Genomic DNA, 20,957 nt, shown 5'->3' with positions numbered 1-20,957 from the left:
TGAAACATGGGACCTACACTTTACATTTTGCGTCGATATTTTTTGTTCAGTATAGTATCGTTGATTATATTCGACTTATAAAGTATGGTTACATTTAATTTGCTCTGCTAAATCAATCCTTCGGTATGACTTCGATAGAACCAGATATAAAGAGGTCTCTCAAAAATAATTCTCAAGATAGCACATTGGTAGTAGTCAGTAAACAATATCAATGCTAAGCAGGGCTGGTTTTAGTTAAAACCCTAGATGGGAGACCAAATGGATAGCTGTAGATAGATCAACTATCCAGTAGGAGTTGCTGCCGAGCCTATTGTTTTTTCTCCCTGATAGTGGATATAACGATGACGATCTGACATTGTTAAAAGGTACAAATTCTATACAAGGTTGAAAATTGGTTCCCATGATGACATAATCTTGTAGTTGAAATTTCACCCTCAAAACAGTTTACGTTGACTTTTTTCAAATGAAATGTATTTTACATGTAGATTCCATGTCTAAATATGTTGACAAATGACGTTGAAACAATGTTGATTCATTCAGTTTGTGCCCAGTGGGAAGGAACTCAAGTCCATGTTGATGTTGCATTTTATAGCAAAATATAAATAGACCAGAAATTACTTAAAATCAACAAAAATATGTTTATCAAAATATGTACAATAAATTCATCTGAAGAAACAATGCTATTCCTAAAGTAATATGTTGCTAGGATTAAGGGAGGAATGGTATGTTCGTTTGCTTATGTGTTGGCAGACGAAATGGTTGGTGTCTCTGTAGATTATTTATTTATTTATTTAAGGCAACACTACAATTTGTTTTTTTTTAAAGTCTATGAATATTAATAAAGTGGGCTCATATACAAAGATAATCAGAGGAGGTGTTTTGAATTTTACAGCATTTCTCCCTGTACTTTATTGCATTTAGAGATGGTTGAAACTGCCACTAAATGTTAGGTACATTAAAAGGAAGATTTAGTTGAGTTAAATATGAGTTCATTGCAATTGACCCAGAATGTACAATATGACCATACAATACTTCCTATGCTTGTCAAACAAATCAACAACGCACATAGTCTACAACTCCCAATAAAGTTGTTCAAAATGGATGTAGTTATAAACACACATGGATCATGATGAGGAACAGTTCAGTAGAGAACAATAATAAATCAAATAAAAACATCCAGGGAATCCACTTGATGTTGGATGAGCCGAGTTAATAGCCATAGTCAATACCACATAAGATGGTAGTGGTAGAATGGGGCAATTCCTAACTCATCACTGTTAAAAAATATATTTAAAAAAATATTTGTGGAAAACACTGATTTGACCTTTGCAGTGTCACCATCAAAGTGGAACAAAATGTTCAGTCACATAAAGTTAAGTCACAAAAAAAGGAGTAGATGACAGCAGTTTAATACTGTTTCATGGCAGAGGTGGGGGAAAATCGCTCCAAAAATGTCCAGCATTTGAGGTTAGCGTGTTCCCAGGAGTTAAACTTGACAGATATTGTAGTATATAGTGGGGCTCTCGTTGACTGTGTCTTCCATCACCTCATAACAACAGTCTTGCTTGTGCAAAGGCAACTCGGTCAGTGGCATGCCATTCTGCATGTCGTGCAAGTTGTGTTTGTTCTGTGTGCCGTATGAAGGCTGCGACTGGGAAGGAACACACATACACACACACACAGTGATCAGTATCTCTGTGATAAGTGACAAAAACTGTTCAGATGTTCAGAGGTTTATATTCACGACATATTGCTTTCATATGGGTTTTCTTGTAACCCTGGTCAGCACACACATTACAATCATCTAAGACCTCAGTAATTATTTTTGTGCGGGGTCTCTTATACCTCACATTAAAACAGTTTTACAGAAATTCGGGACTATAGGTGGATGATATGATATGGTTGCAGCTAGACAGTGACAGCTGCCTACCTTGCAAGTACCACCGCGAGGAAAGTCTTTCCGACATAAGTGGCCGATGATTCCTGCTGCCAGGGCGTCTCCAAGCACGTTGATCATGGTTCGGAATCGGTCCCTGAAAAGACAGGGAATACAAAAGCTCCAGAGATCAGCCTCCCACTCCAACCACAAACATTGTCTCCGAATGCACCAAAATACTTCCCCATAACAACCAGTCTCTCCTATGCCATGAAGTTAGTAAACCATTTAAGGTTTCCCTTGACAACCATTCTAAATCATTGTCAGCTGTTTAAGTCACTATTAACTACATGTGTAGCATATGTTCTAATATGTTGTAGGCCTACTGTAGATATTGAATATTACTAACTTATGTCATAGTGAACTTACAGCACCCAGTCGATGGCCACAATGAGGGTGATGTCATCAGGTGGCAGACCCACTGATGTCAGGACAATGACCATGGTAACGAGGCCGGCCTGGGGAATCCCAGCAGCACCTATGCTGGCAGCTGTAGCTGTTATACTGTTAGAGACCAAAACAATCAATTACAAAGCTAAGAAGGTGCATTACAATACTATTCTGCCATGGTAACACTGATATGAGCAACACCTTTTGACAGCCTTATTGCTTGTAAAGATTGTTTATTAAATCAAACACAGTGATTGAATCTCATCATGAAAATAATGATATTTACTCAGTACAGCAATAATGCACATTCACATGTACTAATGTTGTGTGAAACAAAAGTAATATCAGGAGGAATGTTACTTTTTGTCACACCGGTGATAATCTCAGCACCCAGGACCAAGGCTGTCATGGCAGACTACACCGGGTGCTTACTGCTTTTGAGTTTGGACTCAAAGTTTCACCCTGCAGATGCAATGGTAGCTTTATGACTTGAAACCCAATACATGTCCAGTGGTGTAAAGTAGTTAAGTAAAAATACTTTCAAGAACTACTTAAGTAGTGTTTTTGGTATCTGTACTTTACTATTTATATTTTTAACAACTTACTTTTACTTCACTAGGTTCCTAAAGAAAATAATGTACTTTTTACTCCATACAGTTTCTTTTTACACCCAAAAGTACTCATTACATTTTGAATGCTTAGCAGGACATGAAAATGGTCCAATTCACACACTTATCAAGAAAACATCCCTGGTCATCCCTACTACCTGATCTGGTAGATTCACTAAACACAAATGCTTGGTTTGTAAATGATGTCTGAGTGTTGGAGTTTGCCCCAAGCTATCCGTAAATAAATAAAAAAACAAGAAGATGGTGCCATCTGGCTTGCTTAATATAAGGAACTTTAAATTATTTATACTTCCACTTTTGATACTTAAGTACATTTTAGCAATTACATTTACTTTTGATACTTACTTTTGATATTTAAAACCAAATACTTTTAGACTTCTTTTCAAGTAGTATTTTACTAGGTGACTCACTTTTACGTGAGTCATTTACTATTAAGGTATCTTTACTTTTACTCGAGTACGACAATCGGGTACTTTCTCCACCACTGTACATACCTAATGGTGACCAGCTGGCCGAAGTCCAGCTCATAATCGTTGACCTGGGCAATAAATATGGCCGCCACGGCCTCATAAAGAGCCGTTCCGTCCATGTTGATGGTGGCCCCCACAGGCAGCACAAAGCGTGCTATCTGCCGATCCACATTGCAGTTCTCCAGCAAGCACTTCATAGTGATGGGTAGAGTGGCAGAACTTGAGAGAGAGAGAGAGATCATTGACTAAGGGGCTTCTACCATTATGAACTGATATCCTCTAGATAGAATATTGACAGTTTTCCTCCTTTTCGCATCCTTCTGTTTGCACTCCTTACTTACAACTATTGCAATACTGAGCTTTAAAGCTATTTAAAGTGAATTTTTAAAGATACTTTTTGACATTTAAGTTATTATCTTATTACATTTCTGTCCTTGACTGTTCCTCTTGAAACTCACCATACGGGGGATCAATTGCAACATGATACAGATGAATTTGCCTACGATAAAGGTTTTGTAGTGTTTGAAGCTGATCAAACAAACTCACCATTACAATGTTTATAAGGAACCTTTTTCACGCTTTCAGCTCAATCCTCTGACAGTTTTCTTCACATCTGGTCCTGGAGGGCCACAGTGCATTTGTACCTGCCCAACACTAGACTTCAGTTAGCGTTTTTTCGACTGTTCGGGCATATTACATTTTTGCTGGGGGGACACCGAAGTTTGTAGCAAAAGTCTACGCCCCTTCGTCTGTGATTGGTCAACAGTAAGGAATTTTCAATAAAGTACTAGCTGTCATTCAACCAGAGACAACTTGTTTTCCTGCACATTTTTTGTTTTGAAAAATACTGCACCAAGCAATATAGTTAGATGTGAAACGACGCAACTAAGATCTCTGCAAAAACACCAAAATAAATGACAGATTTATTGAGTTATCTTTGATTCATTCGGACTATTCTGAGGAAACAGGTGTTATGGAACTTTGTTGAATGGGGGGCAGTTACTTTTCTATTCAGGGGGTGAGCTGAAATTAAATTCCTCATAAAAAGCAAAGCTCAATTTCCAATTCAACATGAGTTGAATACCAATTAATTTCATGCTGAACTAACTGAATTAAGAAAGGAAATGACCCCAACCCTGGTTGCATACTGCAGACCTTCAGGACAATGAACCCCATTGTTTGATGAAAAAAATGGGCTCAGAGAGACAACTGCTTACCTTGAGGAGGTGGCCAATGCTATGACCAAGGCTTGTAGCAGGCCTCTGATATAAGTGAAGGGGTTTTTCTGAGTCAGGACAAGGTAGAAGAAGGGGAGGAGGATGAGGCCGTGAACAAACAGCCCGGCCAGAACAGTGATGGTGTACCAGCCCAGCTTCTTCCCAAGATTAGATGGGTCCTGCATGTCCAGGATTTTTCCAGCTACGAGGAATATGATCCCAAATGGAAAATACCTGAAAGAAAAAGGAAGAACGAATGACCTACTGTATATATACAACTGTGTTTCACGTTTGTAAAATACCCACCTTCAAAGACTGTCTGTACTAGGTGAAATGTCAATGTGTTTTTCCTAATGAGCAGTTTCCACCCAGTGGAATAGAATAAAACTAAATAAATTGTAATTTTCTATTACATTATGTATTGTGAAAACTAGACAAGTACTTTATTCATAAAAAATCATAAGAAAAAAATGCTGTGTTGTGTCATCTGAGTTGATCCCTGCCACTAAAACCATGTCAGAGCCAAGAGTCATTCAAGGCTTTGAGGTAAATCCTATTAGCAATTGAACTTCTATGGTGAGGCCTTTTGAACAATATGGCCGGGCCGTTTGAGGTAAACCTGAGCTGCATGGGTGGTGCCAAAGTTCCCTGGGATTAGTCACTGTTGACCCTGAGCACAGAGTGTGCTACTCCTGGTCGACTAATCCTCGGCATGTAGAGTTCACTGCTGGGTGGAGCGAGTCAAGATGATTGCCTAACGTCTCCACCACATCTTGACCACAAGACGATGACCACGTTCTCACCACATGCCCATGTACAGGCCGCAGCCTCAGAAACTAACACTGAAAACACATCTGGTTAGCAGACTGTTTCTTTAGATCCCACTAGTTTGAATGTTCATGGGTTATGCTGTTCATAGCAGAAAGCCAAAAGGCTAGGTTGCCACCAAATGCAACAGACTTATGATATTTCTTGGGTAATTTAGCAGATGCTTGTATCCAAAGTGACAGTTTATAGTGACACACATTCAGTATACAGTGTACAGTATTCAGTATACAGTGTGGGAATCACACCCACAAACCTGGTGTTGCCGGTACCATCCTCTAACCCACTGAGCCAGTAAATTAGAACCTTTATCATTTAAACTAATGATAAATATGGTAACGGACACAGATGCTGGTACTTATAAAGCTGGTACCCCGCTTACCAAACAGCAGTGTTGGTGATTTTCATGACACATTCGTTGACGCACTGACAGACGTTGACTAGTGGGGCTCCTCTCTCGCCCATTTTCCCCAGCAACAGCCCTGAAGGAACAAAATGAAATATATATATATATATATCTGGCTCTATCTTCTCAGTCTAGAGAGATGGATACATATAATATTGATACTAGAGGGATAGACAGCTGCAGATGTATAATGTAAACAGACTTAATATAAACAGAAAAGACTGGCCTTCAGAATAGTCAGTGGTGGGAAAAGTACCCAATTGTCATACTTGAGGGAAAGTAAACATACCTTAAGAGATAATGACTCAAGTAAAAGTGAAAGTCACCCAGTAAAATACTGGTTGAGTAAAAGTCTAAACGTTTTGTTATACTTAAATATCAAAAGTAAATGTAATTGCTAAAATATACTTAACTGCAAAAAAATGTGACAAAGAAATTTACTTTATGTCTACAATACTAAGTGTTATGTTTGGGGCATATCCAACACATCCCTGAGTACCACTCCTCATATTTTCAAGCATGTTGGTGGCTGCTTCATGTTATGGTTATTCTTGTCATGAGAAAGGACTAGGGAGTTTTTTAGGATAAAAATAAATGAAATAGAGCTAAGCACAGGCAAAATCTTAGAGAAAACCTGGTTCAGTCTGCATTCTAACATACACTGGGAGACAAATTAACCTTTCAGCAGGACAATAACCTAAAACACAAGGCCACATATACACTGGAGTTGGTTACCAAGATTACATTGAATGTTCCCGAGTGGCCTGGTTACAGTTTTGACTTAAATTGTCTTGAAAATCTATTGCAAGACTTGAAAATGGCTGACTAGCAATGATTAACAACCAACTTGACAGAGCTTGAAGAATATTTTAAAAGAATAAGGGGCAGATATTATACAATTCAGGTGTGCAAAGCTCTTAGAGACTTACCCAGAAAGACACACAGCTGTAATCACTGCCAAAGGTGATTCTAACATGCATTGACTCAAAGGTGTGAATTCTGATTTAATTTTCAATACTGTATTTAATTTTCTTTAAATCAGCAAAAAAAAAATCTAATAACATGTTTTCACTTTGTCATTATGGGGTATTGTGTGCAGATGGGTGTAGATGGGTGAGAGAAAAAAGCTATTTAATCCATTTTGAACTGTAACAAAACAACGTGGAATAAATCAAGGGGAATTAATACTTTCTGAAGGCAAATCGCTTCAGATTCCTTATATTAAGCAAACCATTTACGGATAGCCAGGGGCACACTGCAACAAATCATGTGTTTAGTGAGTCCGCCAGATCAGAGGCAGTAGGGATGACCAGGGATGTTCTCTTGATAAGTGCGCATATTGGACCATTTTCCTGTCCTTGCAAATCATTCAAAATGTAACGAGTACCTTTGAGTGTCAGGGAAAATGTATGGAGTAAAAGGTACATAATTTTCTTTAGGAATGTGGTGAAGTAAAAGTAGTCAAAAATATAAATAGTACAGTAAAGTAGTATTTTAAAGTATTTTTACTTAAGTACTTTACACAACTGCTGGTCTTACCCATAGTGGCAGAGAAGATGACGATCCCCAGCACATTCATCTGTTGGCTGTTGCCAGGTCTGGTCTTGTAGTGGATCTCAGGGGGTGGAGTGAGCTCCAGGGACACCGTCCGACCACTGGGGTCACTTTCATTAGGTATGGCGTACACAAAGTTGGGCTGCACTGTGACCCTGGAGACTTTCAGGATAGGAACCAGATCTGTTTTGTACTGGAACAATAAGAACATTGCAGATGAGTAAGGCAATATAAACTACAATACCCATCAGCTGTAGGGATTTGTTAATCACAACCAATGGAACATCTGACTTATTAGGAACAATGGTAAATGTATCATTGGTCTAGTGTTACTCACCTGCTGAAATGTTGCTTCAATAAGATTGGAAGGAACCATATTCCTGTAAAAATATAAGATGTTATAATTTAGCATGTTGATATGTTGGTGTATGCATTAAGGGTGAAACACGTGGTCATTCATTAATGATCAGTGTCAGTAAGGTGTAATCAATACAGCACAAGAGAGAGTCATAATACGTTATAATTATTCCAACTTGATGAGTATGATTATCACAAATAGCATCCTTTTGAATTGTTACAGGAAGTTGTGAACCATACAAAGGAAAGTGGTCCCCTGCACTCTGAGAATTGATCTGGTGTATTCTACAGAATGTATATATTCAGTGATGAATACACATTTTGAGATATGTCTGCATAAAATATTTGATGTGTTTAAAGTATTTGCATGGGCCAAACAAGTAATTTGATGTATTTGCAAAGAAAGTAAGAACTTGTGAAGTGTCTCAGTTGTGAACACAGTAGAGGCCATTTTTCCCCTGTTTTAAGGCCCCCTACAGTATGTTTTAGGCCCCCTACAGTATGTTATAGCCCCCCTACAGGCCATCACTGTAAATAATAATTTGTTCTTAACTGACTTGCCTCGTTAAATAAAAATGTAAATTAATTTTATCAGTTTAACTCGGGCTCTCCTCTCTTCCGGTCTTTCCTTAACTTAATAATTAGATAAAGTGAGCAGACCACTCCCATGAGGGCCCTTAAAAGAGGGAGGTACGATCAGACAGACATGAGCCAGACTCCCTCCTGACGTGTGCTGGTGAAGAGATCCTCCACGAGATCATTGTATCCCCACCGTTCATGATTGAGTTAATCTGTAAATCATCCCTTTTGGATGACTAAAAATACCCTAATCACCCCTGTGATTTAACTGGATTGTGAGACAGTCATTGCTACTGCACAAGTCTACGCAAGCATTGACAACAATAGGTAGTAGCATGCATGTTAGGCCTGTATCTAGTACCAGAGATGGGACCAAGTCACAATTTGGAAGTCTTAAGCAAGTCTCAAGTCTTAATCTTTGAGTCTCGAGTCAATTCCCAAGTAATAATGGGCAAGTCTCAAGTAAAATTCCAAGTTCCACAGCTCAGGTCAAGTCACTAATTTGCGGTTTAGAGTCCTCAAGTCACTGTGTTTTATGCCAATTTCAATGCAGTTGCAATACATCAGTGATTTTGGACCCACATGTTTTACGAACTGCATCCCTTTTCCCCCCACTACCACAGTCTTTGAAACTGAATGCAACCATTTTTGGGACTGATGATGCCCTGATGCAGAGGTTGCCCCACAGGTCCCAGAGTGGGGGGGCAAATTGTTTTCCCTGGGGCCTGGAGATTTTCCTAATCTGGTAACCTAACCAGGTATAAATCAGGACCCTATAGGGTCTGACAGTGATTAATTAGTAGTTGTAAAAATATATTTTTATGGGAGTGGGACCAGATTAACATTTACAGCAAATTAAAGGAGCAATTAGGGTTAAGTGCCTTGCTCAAGGGCACACTGACAGATTTTCACCTAGTCAGCTCAGGGATGTGAACCGTTGACCTTTCGGTTACTGGCCCAACGCTCTTAACCACTAGGTTAACTGCCACCTACACACCTAGGTATACAGATACAGTATTTTCTAAACAGGACACATGGTTTTAAATTAATTCTGGAAAAACTCCTGGCCCCAGGGAGGAAGAAAACCCTGGCAAACTGCAGCAACCTTTTTATTTAACATTTAATTATAGAACATTTTATTTAAAAATTTTCCTTCCCTTTACATCAGACTGAAAAACCGTCTAGTTTTCTTCCCATACAGTTTAGGTGTAGGGTGCAACATTTCTGTGAAGAGTTATTGCTTGTGTATGTTGGGAGTGATGTGTTATCACGTTTGCTAGTAAATAAATACCGGAGGACAATGGGGCTGTGCGCGTTAGATTACATAGTTTGTGTCTGGCTTGCACAACTGGTGATTTAAGTGACTCTGAGTGTTCAAGACACAGAACAGAAAGCATATAACCTGCAGCACTCTGTTATAAAGGAGTCATGACGTGGCCCTCTTTGGCCCTCCTTCCCCCTCTCTTTCTCGCCTACACCCAGGCTGCTGTTATCTCAGGTCGTAAATTCCTGGAGGAGACTCTCTTCCTCATGGCCAGACAGTATATAGAGAGAGAAGGTTTCACATGAGAACAAAGGAACCTCTTCTCCAGCATAGAACTTGAGAACTGAACAATATACATGTTTTGGAGAAGGTGTACACGGTCGGGGAAGAATCCAGCTACGACTGGTCCATTTCGTTTAATGTTTGTGAAACTCATGAGAGACAATACAGCCACATTACCATAACTCTGTTTATACAAGAGTCTCAGTTATGAGGCTTGCATCTAATTGTTGTATAAAATGAATGAGTAATGATGAAACTATTTGTGAAATTATGTAATGTGATTTTAAACTGTTTAATGAAAGGGAACCCAATTCCCTTTAAAGTTAAGTAAGTCATTGGTCCGCCCCATGAGCACAGACATTGATCTGGCATCATGGGACAGCCTTTTTCTGCTCTTCCGAATATAACCCCCACCTTGAGAATTTATCTTCAAGACCAACTTACCTCGATAAAGATGAGAGGGCTAAGGTTTCAGACCAGTACCTCATCACAGAGGGAGTTAAGGTTTGAGTTGATTGTTGAATCTTTTAACCATACCATGTGGTTAAACTCTGAAACTATCGATCCGACAGAATAAGAACTACTTAGATACTAATTACTAGTCTGCAGCTAGAAATTGTGTACCCGTGAATGCGAAGGCCGACAACCGCCGAAACATCTATCTATAACAACATTGCTGAATGTTACTCTGAACTAACTATCCCTTCTAACCATGGCAGAGAGAGAGGGTGGACAAACTCTCCAACAGAAACAAACTTTCCAAAAGAGATCAAGACGACACACTGAGCTTAAATATATATATTAATTGCGATTATTCCCGAGTGAGCGTTCATGTGCAAAGGATTAGCATTTCAATTGTTATAATTATCAACTTTGTAGTGTCTTTTATCTTTCGCGCCCTTCTCAGTCCCTTTGTCTACCAAGCCACCATGCCGGATTAGCCCACTAGGGCACATCCCATATCATTTCCTTGTAACCATATTTACTCTGTTTGTGTGCGCATTTCTGTGATTTAGTTAGTTAATAAATACATTATTGAGACAATTGATGTATGGAGGATTCATAGTGAAGACTGGGTTCGTGCAGATAACCAACAATTTACGATGTTTGGAATGAGACTAACGTGAGTGAGGTAAAGAATAATTCATTAATTAGAAGACATTGATCAGATGTTAAAATATCTGAAAAGTTCTATTAGGAATATTTTTGTAATCTGAATATTTTCCTTGGTGCCCCGACTTCCTAGTTAATTACATTTACATGATTAATCACATAATAATAATTACAGAGAATTTATTTGATAAAAATAAGTCTTCAGTTTAATGATGCCAAAGACACGACAAAGGACATAAAGGATAATATAGTGCGCGAGATGACAAAATTCAAGTCGATATCGAGTGGCAAGCGTTTTTTCTTTTTGCAAAGTCAAGTCTCAAGTTGCAACATTTGCCAGAAGACAAGTTTTCATCATATCAAATCAAATTGGTCACATACCCATATTGAGCAGATGTTATTGCTGGTGTAGCGAAATGCTTGTGTTCCTTGCTCCAACAGTGCAGTAGTATCTAACAATCCACATATTTATTTATTTGTATGTTTTATCAATTTAATTATTGCCAGAAGTAGTCATTCGGACTGGAATGTCTATTTATGCTCTTCATTTGAGGGGAGAAAAACATATGGACTAACACCCAAATATTAGAGATGACTTTATTAAGACATAGGCTTGACACGTTAGCATGTCTTGTATTACATTAAAAGCCAATATGCAGCTCCCTATTTTTTGCCATTTAAAAACATACAAAGCCCAATGTGATTGGGACTGATATTAGATAGGAGTCTGATGTGAGATTCTGGTAATTGATTGTTGTTAGACTGGATATATAGGCTGTTTTGAAACTACAGATACTAGTTTGCGTGAGAATGCTAGTTTCTGTGAGACAGGTGAAGGTTGTAACTAGACTGAGGCCAGTATTTAATCAACTGTAGACAGTGGATTCCCAGTTAGCAAAAGTGTGTTTGATTTGCACAGAAAGAAGTCCTATTAAGGGAGTGGACCCTTGATATGGAAATTGGCGGTCTGGTTGTGGGTGGAGGATGACTTCTCATCCTGATTTGTCATCAGCACTGAAGTGTCATGCTACAGGACTGAGAGTCCCTAAATCTAGTGCCAGCTCCCCTTTACCCAGGATACACTGCTGTAACAAATCCAGTTTAGGCATATTCTCCTGAAAGCACTTTTTGGAAAATCGCAATCTGCAATTGATTGAACACTGGCTAGGTTTTGCTGGAAATCAGTCTAAATATTTTGGTTATTAATTGTCCCTAGACTGTAAGAAAAAGTAAGTAGCCTTGAGCCGGAACAGAGCAGGAGCCTATAACTGTACCGTGAGGCAGCTTAATGTTTAAGTAGACCCCCTGGACAGGACACTAGTCGATCGCAGGACCTTACCCCCAATCTCCTTAATGCTGAGTGCCAAACAGAGACGCATTGGGTCCCATTTTTAGAGTCTTGACTCAGCCAGTGATAAAACTCCCAACTTTCCAATCTCAGAGCGGAGACACTAACCACAAGGCCGCTGTGTTGGTCCCTACATTGTAAGTATTGTATATGGGCAATTCCACACTAACGGAATTGTACTAATACTCGTATTTTTCACTTAAAATGCATCATAAAAACCATTGATTTCAAAGTTGAACAAACCATACAACTCAATGCACAAGGATTACTTTTTACAATTTTTACAAAAACACATTTACTGGAAGAACTGTGCAGATGCAAAGTTTGGTAACAATAAAATCTCCCTCTGTTTTTTATGTGATCACATTTTCCAAAAATGTAAATATCTGCTCTGAATTAAGAATGAGGTGTCAGTTATGACATGGCACCTTGACTGTTAAAAACAATATTTTGGTTATTAAACTAGAGTAAATTAGGTGGATTTATAACCGGTAACAGAATTGTGGTAAAGGAATTTCATCATGGGTCCCTGATCTGTACTACACAGAAATGCATAATAATAAACTATGAATGCCATTCTCTTCAAGGTGATGTATTCTAAATAGGTACATAAAGATGAGGATATTGCATATTTTTCTTTTCATATTTGGGTATTATTCTATACCCTGGCTATTATTTTAAGGAGCTCTGCCACCAAACAAGACCAAAACAGTTGAACATCAGCTGAACATAACAGTATGCCAGTGGAAGGGAAGACAATAGGAGGTGACCCAACGCGGATTTGTAACTACCATGATTTCCCATTGTAGCTAATTAAATTGCAGCAATTCATATTTTTCTGAAATTCCATTACCGATTTGGTAACAGAATTGCGATTTTGAATCACTGTTTCTAGGCCATTTAAAAAAAAAATATATTTCACCTTTATTTAACCAGATAGGCTAGTTGAGAACAAGTTCTCATTCATTTGCAACTGCGACCTGGCCAAGATAAAGCATAGCAGTGTAAACAGACAACACAGAGTTACACATGGAGTAAACAATTAACAAGTCAATAACACAGTAGAAAAAACAGTCAATATACATTGTGTGCAAAAGGCAAGAGGAGGTAGGCATATAATTACAATTTTGCAGATTAACACTGGGGTGATAAATGATCAGATGGTCATGTACAGGTAGAGATATTGGTGTGCAAAAGAGCAGAAAAGTAAATAAATAAAAACAGTATGGGGATGAGGTAGGTAAAATTGGGTGGGCTATTTACCGATAGGCTACGTACAGCTGCAGCAATCGGTTAGCTGCTCAGATAGCAGATGTTTGAAGTTGGTGAGGGAGATAAAAGTCTCCAACTTCAGCGATTTTTGCAATTCGTTCCAGTAACAGGCAGCAGAGAACTGGAACGAAAGGCGGCCAAATGAGGTGTTGGCTTTAGGGATGATCAGTGAGATACCTGCTGGAGCGCGTGCTACGGGTGGGTGTTGCCATCGTGACCAATGAACTGAGATAAGGCGGAGCTTTACCTAGCATGGACTTGTAGATGACCTGGAGCCAGTGGGTCTGGCGACGAATATGTAGCGAGGGCCAGCCGTCTAGAGCATACAGGTCGCAGTGGTGGGTGGTATAAGGTGCTTTAGTGACAAAACGGATGGCACTGTGATAAACTGCATCCAGTTTGCTGAGTAGAGTGTTGGAAGCTATTTTGTAGATGACATCGCCGAAGTCGAGGATCGGTAGGATAGTCAGTTTTACTAGGGTAAGTTTGGCGGCGTGAGTGAAGGAGGCTTTGTTGCGGAATAGAAAGCCAACTCTAGATTTGATTTTCGATTGGAGATGTTTGATATTAGTCTGGAAGGAGAGTTTACAGTCTAGCCAGACACCTAGGTACTTATAGATGTCCACATATTCAAGGTCGGAACCATCCAGGGTGGTGATGCTAGTCAGGCGTGCGGGTGCAGGCAGCGAATGGTTGAAAAGCATGCATTTGGTTTTACTAGCGTTTAAGAGCAGTTGGAGGCCACGGAAGGAGTGTTGTATGGCATTGAAGCTTGTTTGGAGGTTAGATAGCACAGTGTCCAAGGACGGGCCGGAAGTATATAGAATGGTGTCGTCTGCGTAGAGGTGGATCAGGGAATCGCCTGCAGCAAGAGCAACATCATTGATATATACAGAGAAAAGAGTCGGCCCGAGAATTGAACCCTGTGGCACCCCCATAGAGACTGCCAGAGGATCGGACAGCATGCCCTCCGATTTGACACACTGCACTCTGTCTGCAAAGTAGTTGGTGAACCAGGCAAGGCAGTCATCAGAGAAACCAAGGCTACTGAGTCTGCCGATAAGAATATGGTGATTGACAAGAGTTGAAAGCCTTGGCAAGGTCTATGAAGACGGCTGCACAGTACTGTCTTTTATCGATGGCGGTTATGATATTGTTTAGTACCTTGAGCGTGGCTGAGGTGCACCCGTGACCGGCTCGGAAACCAGATTGCACAGCGGAGAAGGTACGGTGGGATTCGAGATGGTCAATGACCTGTTTGTTGACTTGGCTTTCAAAGACCTTAGATAGGCAGGGCAGGATGGATATCGGTCTGTAGCAGTTTGAGTCCAGGGTGTCTCCCATCATTGAAAATAAGATTTTTTTCTTAACTGACTTGCCTAGTTAAATAAAGGTAAAATATATATATATATATGTTTTAAATGTAATAATTCATAAATAAAATTGATAAAAAACATAACTAGTTAATATGTCTACCTTGACCTGTTACTTCTGTGAACTTTCATTATCCTCCTCATGAGGGAGAGAAATTAGAAAACATCCTCAAGATATGTGGGTTTTTGGTAACAGAATTTCAAGGCACAAGGCAAAATATTATCCTAAACTTAATATAAATGTTGATATTAGTTGGCAGGGGTCTTTACTTTTGATGTATTTCTAATACCTTGAGACGTTTTCTGGTAGGATGTTTTCTAAGACCCTTTTACCATCAAAGCCTTTGCTTATTCCACATTTTTATGATGGTAAATGGTTGAAAATCTTGATATGCCTTAATAAATAAAATAAAAATATACTCTTAGCTTTCATTTGACACCCAAATTGACATGCTCCTATGATCTTCACATGTTGGTGCTTATGTTTCCTTTAACATGAAAATGACCATATTGTTTGTCCCTAGACTGAAAGTATTGTTGTAGATATTGGTTGTCCATAAAATATAGGTATTTTGTAATATTGCTTGTCCCAGCACCTAGGCCCTAGATGTATATTGGTTGCTATAGATATTGCCCCCCCCAAAGTAAACCCCAATTTAAAAATTCTAAAATCACCAGTAATTCAGCAGAAAAAAAAAACATTTAGGAAAGAGACACACACTACATGAGTATGTACAAAAGTATGTGGACACCTACTTGTCGAACATCTCATTCCTAAATGATGGGCATTAATATGGATTTGGCCACCCCTTTGCTGCTATAACAGCCTCCACTCTTCTGGGAAGGCTTAACACCAGATGGTGGAACAATGCTGCAGGGACTTGCTTCTATTCAGCCACAAGACAATTAGTGAGGTTGGGCAGTGATGTTGGGTGATTAGGCCTGGCTTCGAGTCAGCGTTCCAATTCATCCCAAAGGTTTTCGATGGGGTTGAGGTCAGGGCTCCGTGCAGGCCAGTCAAGGTTTTCCACACCGATCTTGACAAACCATTTCTTTATAGACCTCACTTTCTGCACTGGGGCATTGCATGCTGAAACAGGAAAGGGCCTTCCCCAGACTGTTACCACAAAGTTAGAAGCACAGAATCATCTAGAATGTCATTGTATAATGTAGCATTAAGATTTCCCTTCACTGGAACTAATGGGCCTAACCCGACCCATGAAACACAGCCCCAGACCATTATTCCTCCCCCACCGAACTTTATAGTTGTCGCTATGCATTGGGGCAAATAGCGTTCTCCTGGCATCCACCAAACCTAGACTAGTCCGTCGGACTGCCAGATGGTGAAGCATTATTGCCCTTCACAATAACAGCACTTACAGTTGACCGGGGCAGCTCTAGCAGGGCAGAAATATACACCTGTCAGCAACGGGTGTGGCTGGAATGGCCGAATCCACAAATTTGAAGGGCTGTCCACATGTTTTTGGCCATGGAGTGTATGTGAACGTGTCTCAATGTAATCAAGCTATGAAATTATTGTTATTTTAGAATAAAATACATTTTTGGGCTTAGTTGTGGTCAATTTGCAGTGTACAAATTATTATAATTATGTTCCGGTCCCCCGACTATCCGCTCACACAAAAATCAACCCACGGCTGAATCTAGTTGCCTACTGCTGCCTTAGACCGTATTGATTGTTTGTAGATATTGCTTGTCGAGCTTCAGGTTTATCTTCATTGGTCACTCACCTGATGAGATCTAGCAAGGCATCAGCAGAAGTCATGACGGGCCCTCCTCCTAGCCTGATGCTGTCCATCTCAGTGCCCACCCCAGGCTTGATGATGATCACCAGCAGGATACCCACCACCACCGCAATGAAGGTGGTCCACAGGTAGTAGGTCACAGTGAGAACACCCACACGACAACAGGCTTTGGGCTCCATGGATGACAGGCCTGACATTAAACTGTAAAAGGGAAAAGAGAGACAGCATCAAATAATAGAAATATACAATAAATAATGTCCCAATAATTGCACTGGTGCCTAAATTTGTACTCAAATCTGGTTCCAATCTATTGACCTGTTAAATGAAGCTACGGAGAATGACCAGGAGTGTGGACCTAAGCAAGATCTAATTCTAATTTCTAATGAAGTGGCAGAAGGACCCCGTTTCAAATGTTTGTTGTAAGTACTACTACTTCTTATACCATCGGACAGGTGTGATATAACTGGAACCAGTATGTAGACAATATGGAATCTATTGACATTTGGTTTCCAAAAATTACCATTCTGTAGGGGGTAAGCTACTTTCATTGGGTGTAGTGTGATAACAGCAGCAAAATTAGTCAACATCCCTTGTCCAGTTATGCAATTTTCTCAAAAGCATTTTAAAAGTCACTTTTGAGGCTGAAAATCTTTTGTGTTGAGTGAACATCAAACATTTGTATTCCGATGTTGCTGATGAAATATAAAACCATATTATGGGACAGAGGCTGACATCACAGATGTTTACCTGGATGTGATGAGGGGGAGGATAAGCATTTTGAGCATTCTCATGAGAAGCTCTCCAGGGAATGAGAAATATATTTTAGCCTGGAGGGGAAATCAGAAGAAACATAAGTTATATAAAACTATTATAAGTTATATAAAATTATTATACATTATAAGTAGACATGAACCCCTCCAAAGCAGTGGAGGGGTTGGGTGACTTAATTTGAGGAAAATTATGCATCTTCAAACATATTACAAAACTTAAGAAACCCAAGCAGTGTTCCTGACTTCACACTCTTTCCACAGGAGACCCTTTTCAAAGGTTGGACAGATATTTTTTTTTCAAGTATTCCTTTCCAATAGGAAAAAGTTCCCATCAGGACACACTTGGGTGAATCTCAAATGCCTTTTGCTTTTCAGATTCACCCCTTGTGAAAAGGTTGTTCTTGGTTTTCAAAATAGTACAAAAAAAGTGGAATAATCTTGGTTGATTCGATCAGGTTCATAGGAATAGAATCTTTATAATTTACATTAGTCATTGATCAAATATAAAATCGATGTGGTTTCAAATGTTTGGATGGCATTAGATACTGTAGGTCTCAGAGCCATAGATGACTTGCTGTAGGTGATAGGGTTGGGGTCAATTTAATTTAAATTCAGAAAGTATACATTGAAGAGAATTGGAATGAAATTGACCACAACCCCGATGAGTGACACAGTTCTTAGTTGTAACACGCACAGTAATTCCCTCCAGTTAAACCTTTGCTCACTTTTAAACATCAGCCTTGGGTCACACGTCACCTGTGATTATCGAGCACACTTAAGGCCATGTTTGCTTTGGCAAGCCAATTCTCAGTCTGAGATCAAATAATCCCCTCTCCTCTCCTGACACGACTGAGCTTGGATTGACCTGTTCTGAACATCGGTTTTCTTTCATCTTTCACGTAAAAGTGAACTGGAAGGGCGTGATAATGTAGGCAGATGATACATTTCCTTCCTAAACGTATGAGTCCCAAAAGATGGCCTATAACCATCTAGGTATCTCCTGTTGCTTTCCAAGAATATGCTGCAATTCCTTTTCTGAAGCCATTCATCGATTCACCATTTATGGTCTGGATGACAATTTCTTCCTCCACAAAATGCATTGAGACTGCTACATGTGCGTCAACGGAGTGCTTTCCTCTCAGAAACATTTTGCTTAGTAGAGGTCATTATCTACTTCCCAACAACCACTTTTTCAATCAAGAGGATGAATGCAGGCTGCTCTTATAGCTGTGCACTGGCTCGCTGTTCCTATAACAACTGTAGCGCACAACACTTTACAGGGTTCCATCCCCATCCTTTGCTGATAGTGTTGAGTACTTGAAGCTTCTTTCAATGGTTCATTAGGTCTGGCTGCTGATGATATCCTTTGGTTTTCTACAACCCAACAACGAAATGCTCCAGTGCATCAAGGCAATGCAAACAGGATCTCTGTAGGCGTTTAAGTGGAACACCGTCACGAAAAGAGGGCGAGGTGGTCAAACAGAAAAGTGTCCAATGTACAAAACATTAAGAACACCTACTCTTTCCATGACATAGACTGACCAGGTGAATCCAGGTGAAAGCTATTGATGTCACTTGTTAAATCCATTTTAAATCAGTGAAGATGAAGGGGGGAGACAGGTTAAAGAAGCATTTTTAAGCCTTGAGACAATTGACACATGGATTGTGTATGTGTGTCATTCAGATTGTGAATGGGCAAGACTTAAGTGCCTTTGAACAGGATATGGTAGTAGGTGCTAGGTACACCGGTTTGTGTCAAGAACTGCAACGCTGATGGGTTTTTCACACTCAAGTTTCCTGTGTGTATCAAGAATCGTCCACCATCCAAAGGACATCCAGTCAACCTGACACAACAGTTGGAAGCATTGGGTTCAACATGCACCAGCAGCCCTGTAGAACGCTTTTGACACCTTGCAGAGTCCATACCCCGACAAATTCAAATTCAGGCTGTTCTGAGGGGAGGGCAACTCAATATTAGGAAGGTGTTCTTAATATTTTGTACACTCAGTGTATGTATGCACTGCTAAGATACTTCCAAACCAAGAGACATATGGACCTGGAAGGCTGGCACATCAAATAATCAAACAGAATTTGCACATGCATCTGACTGTGATAAAGAGCAACTTACCTGGGTAGAGAGATGGCTCCCTCTTAACACTGCCCCCAGGACACAGCCCGTCAACACTGCAAAAACTGAGAGCGTCAGCAAGCCGTTGCGCTTCACGTAGCCCCTTAACCACTGTTTCAAGTCATCAACAAAAGCCCCATGGAGAAATCTATTGACACGTTGGTACATGGTTTCTCCTCTTGGAGAATATGAGCTATTGTTGGAGCGCGTCTCCTCGCGTTCAGTGGGCAGTAGTAGCTCCTCCATAGTTCCAAGTCCTTCACTGGGAAGACCGTCAAATTCTTCTAGAGTGGGGCGATTCTGAGGAACCACATAGCCTACATGGGGATTAAGCCATCATTGCTGTGTAGAGTAAACACCTGCCAGCCACAGCCCACAGTCAGGGAGAATTAGCGGGACTAAGAGGCTTACAAGTGTGTAATAAAATCTAACAAGTCTCTGTTGTTAGGCGGCTGCCATGATTATGTACTTCTTCATTGTTGATGTCTTGGCATCTCAATCAATCATCACATTTATAAAGCTCTTTTGACATCAGCAGAACTCAAAGAGCAAGCAGAAGTGGAAGCAGAAGCACAGTGGCCAGGAAAAACTAGAGGCCTAGAGAAAAACCTAGAGAGGAACAAAGCTAAGAACATAAGGTCCATCCTCTTCTAGGTGTAACAGGCAATCTGCAACAACCTTGCTTTTCGCAGGACCTTTAACTTTCTTGGACATGTTATAGGCTACTGAGGGCATAGCTGTGGGAAGTTGGGGTGCTGAGGATGCTGCAGCACCCCCTGAAAAATAGAATAATAAAAAATATATATTTTTAAATGATTAAATTACAAAGTAGTGCACTGTGCCTTTACTAGTCCTGTATTAGCTGACCAATATGGCCGCATGTAGGCCAATTTTTTTTCAGCATTGCACAATTAAATTATACATTCAGAAACGTTTGCATTCGCATCCTTGATTTAAAAAAAAATGTGCTTTCAATTTGAATTTATGAACTGAGATTAAATGAATCCCAATTAAACTGATCCCACCTCTTACATCCTAGAATCAGTAGATTAATCCCCATTAAGGTCAATCTTATTTGATCGTCATTGTGATCTAGATAACAAAACAAAGGGATGGCTGCAATCCAATCAAATCCTAACCCCGCACATGCTATATAAGATGCGTAGGTGGAAAGGCGAGCCAACAGTTAAGCAATGGTTAATGCAACTAGTTTGAGAGGCTTGGGAAGAGGTTGTGCCACATTTTGACCTAGACGTGTGTGCCAAAAGGTCTTCAATTAAT

At 39.9% G+C, this 20,957-nt stretch overlaps 1 protein-coding gene across 1 annotated transcript; it reads right to left on the bottom strand.

Moving 5' to 3' along the window:
- Window positions 1-1,094: 1,094 nt before the first annotated feature.
- Window positions 1,095-19,922, bottom strand: LOC135525325 (excitatory amino acid transporter 5-like). Its single transcript, XM_064953030.1, has 11 exons — window positions 19,677-19,922; window positions 17,526-17,605; window positions 16,764-16,979; window positions 7,765-7,807; window positions 7,413-7,620; window positions 5,850-5,949; window positions 4,643-4,876; window positions 3,450-3,644; window positions 2,306-2,440; window positions 1,931-2,033; window positions 1,095-1,651 (listed from the first exon to the last, which is right to left on the bottom strand). Exons 1-11 carry the CDS (start codon window positions 19,920-19,922, stop codon window positions 1,487-1,489), a joined length of 1,725 nt encoding a protein of 574 aa, XP_064809102.1. The 3' UTR covers window positions 1,095-1,486.
- Between the last annotated feature and the right edge of the window lie 1,035 nt (window positions 19,923-20,957).

The sequence above is a fragment of the Oncorhynchus masou genome, chromosome 31 (assembly GCF_036934945.1).
Source record: "Oncorhynchus masou masou isolate Uvic2021 chromosome 31, UVic_Omas_1.1, whole genome shotgun sequence".
In the NCBI taxonomy this organism is placed as follows: domain Eukaryota; kingdom Metazoa; phylum Chordata; class Actinopteri; order Salmoniformes; family Salmonidae; genus Oncorhynchus; species Oncorhynchus masou.
Note: the sequence above shows the minus strand (reverse complement) of the source record. Positions and strands in the feature narration are given on the sequence as shown.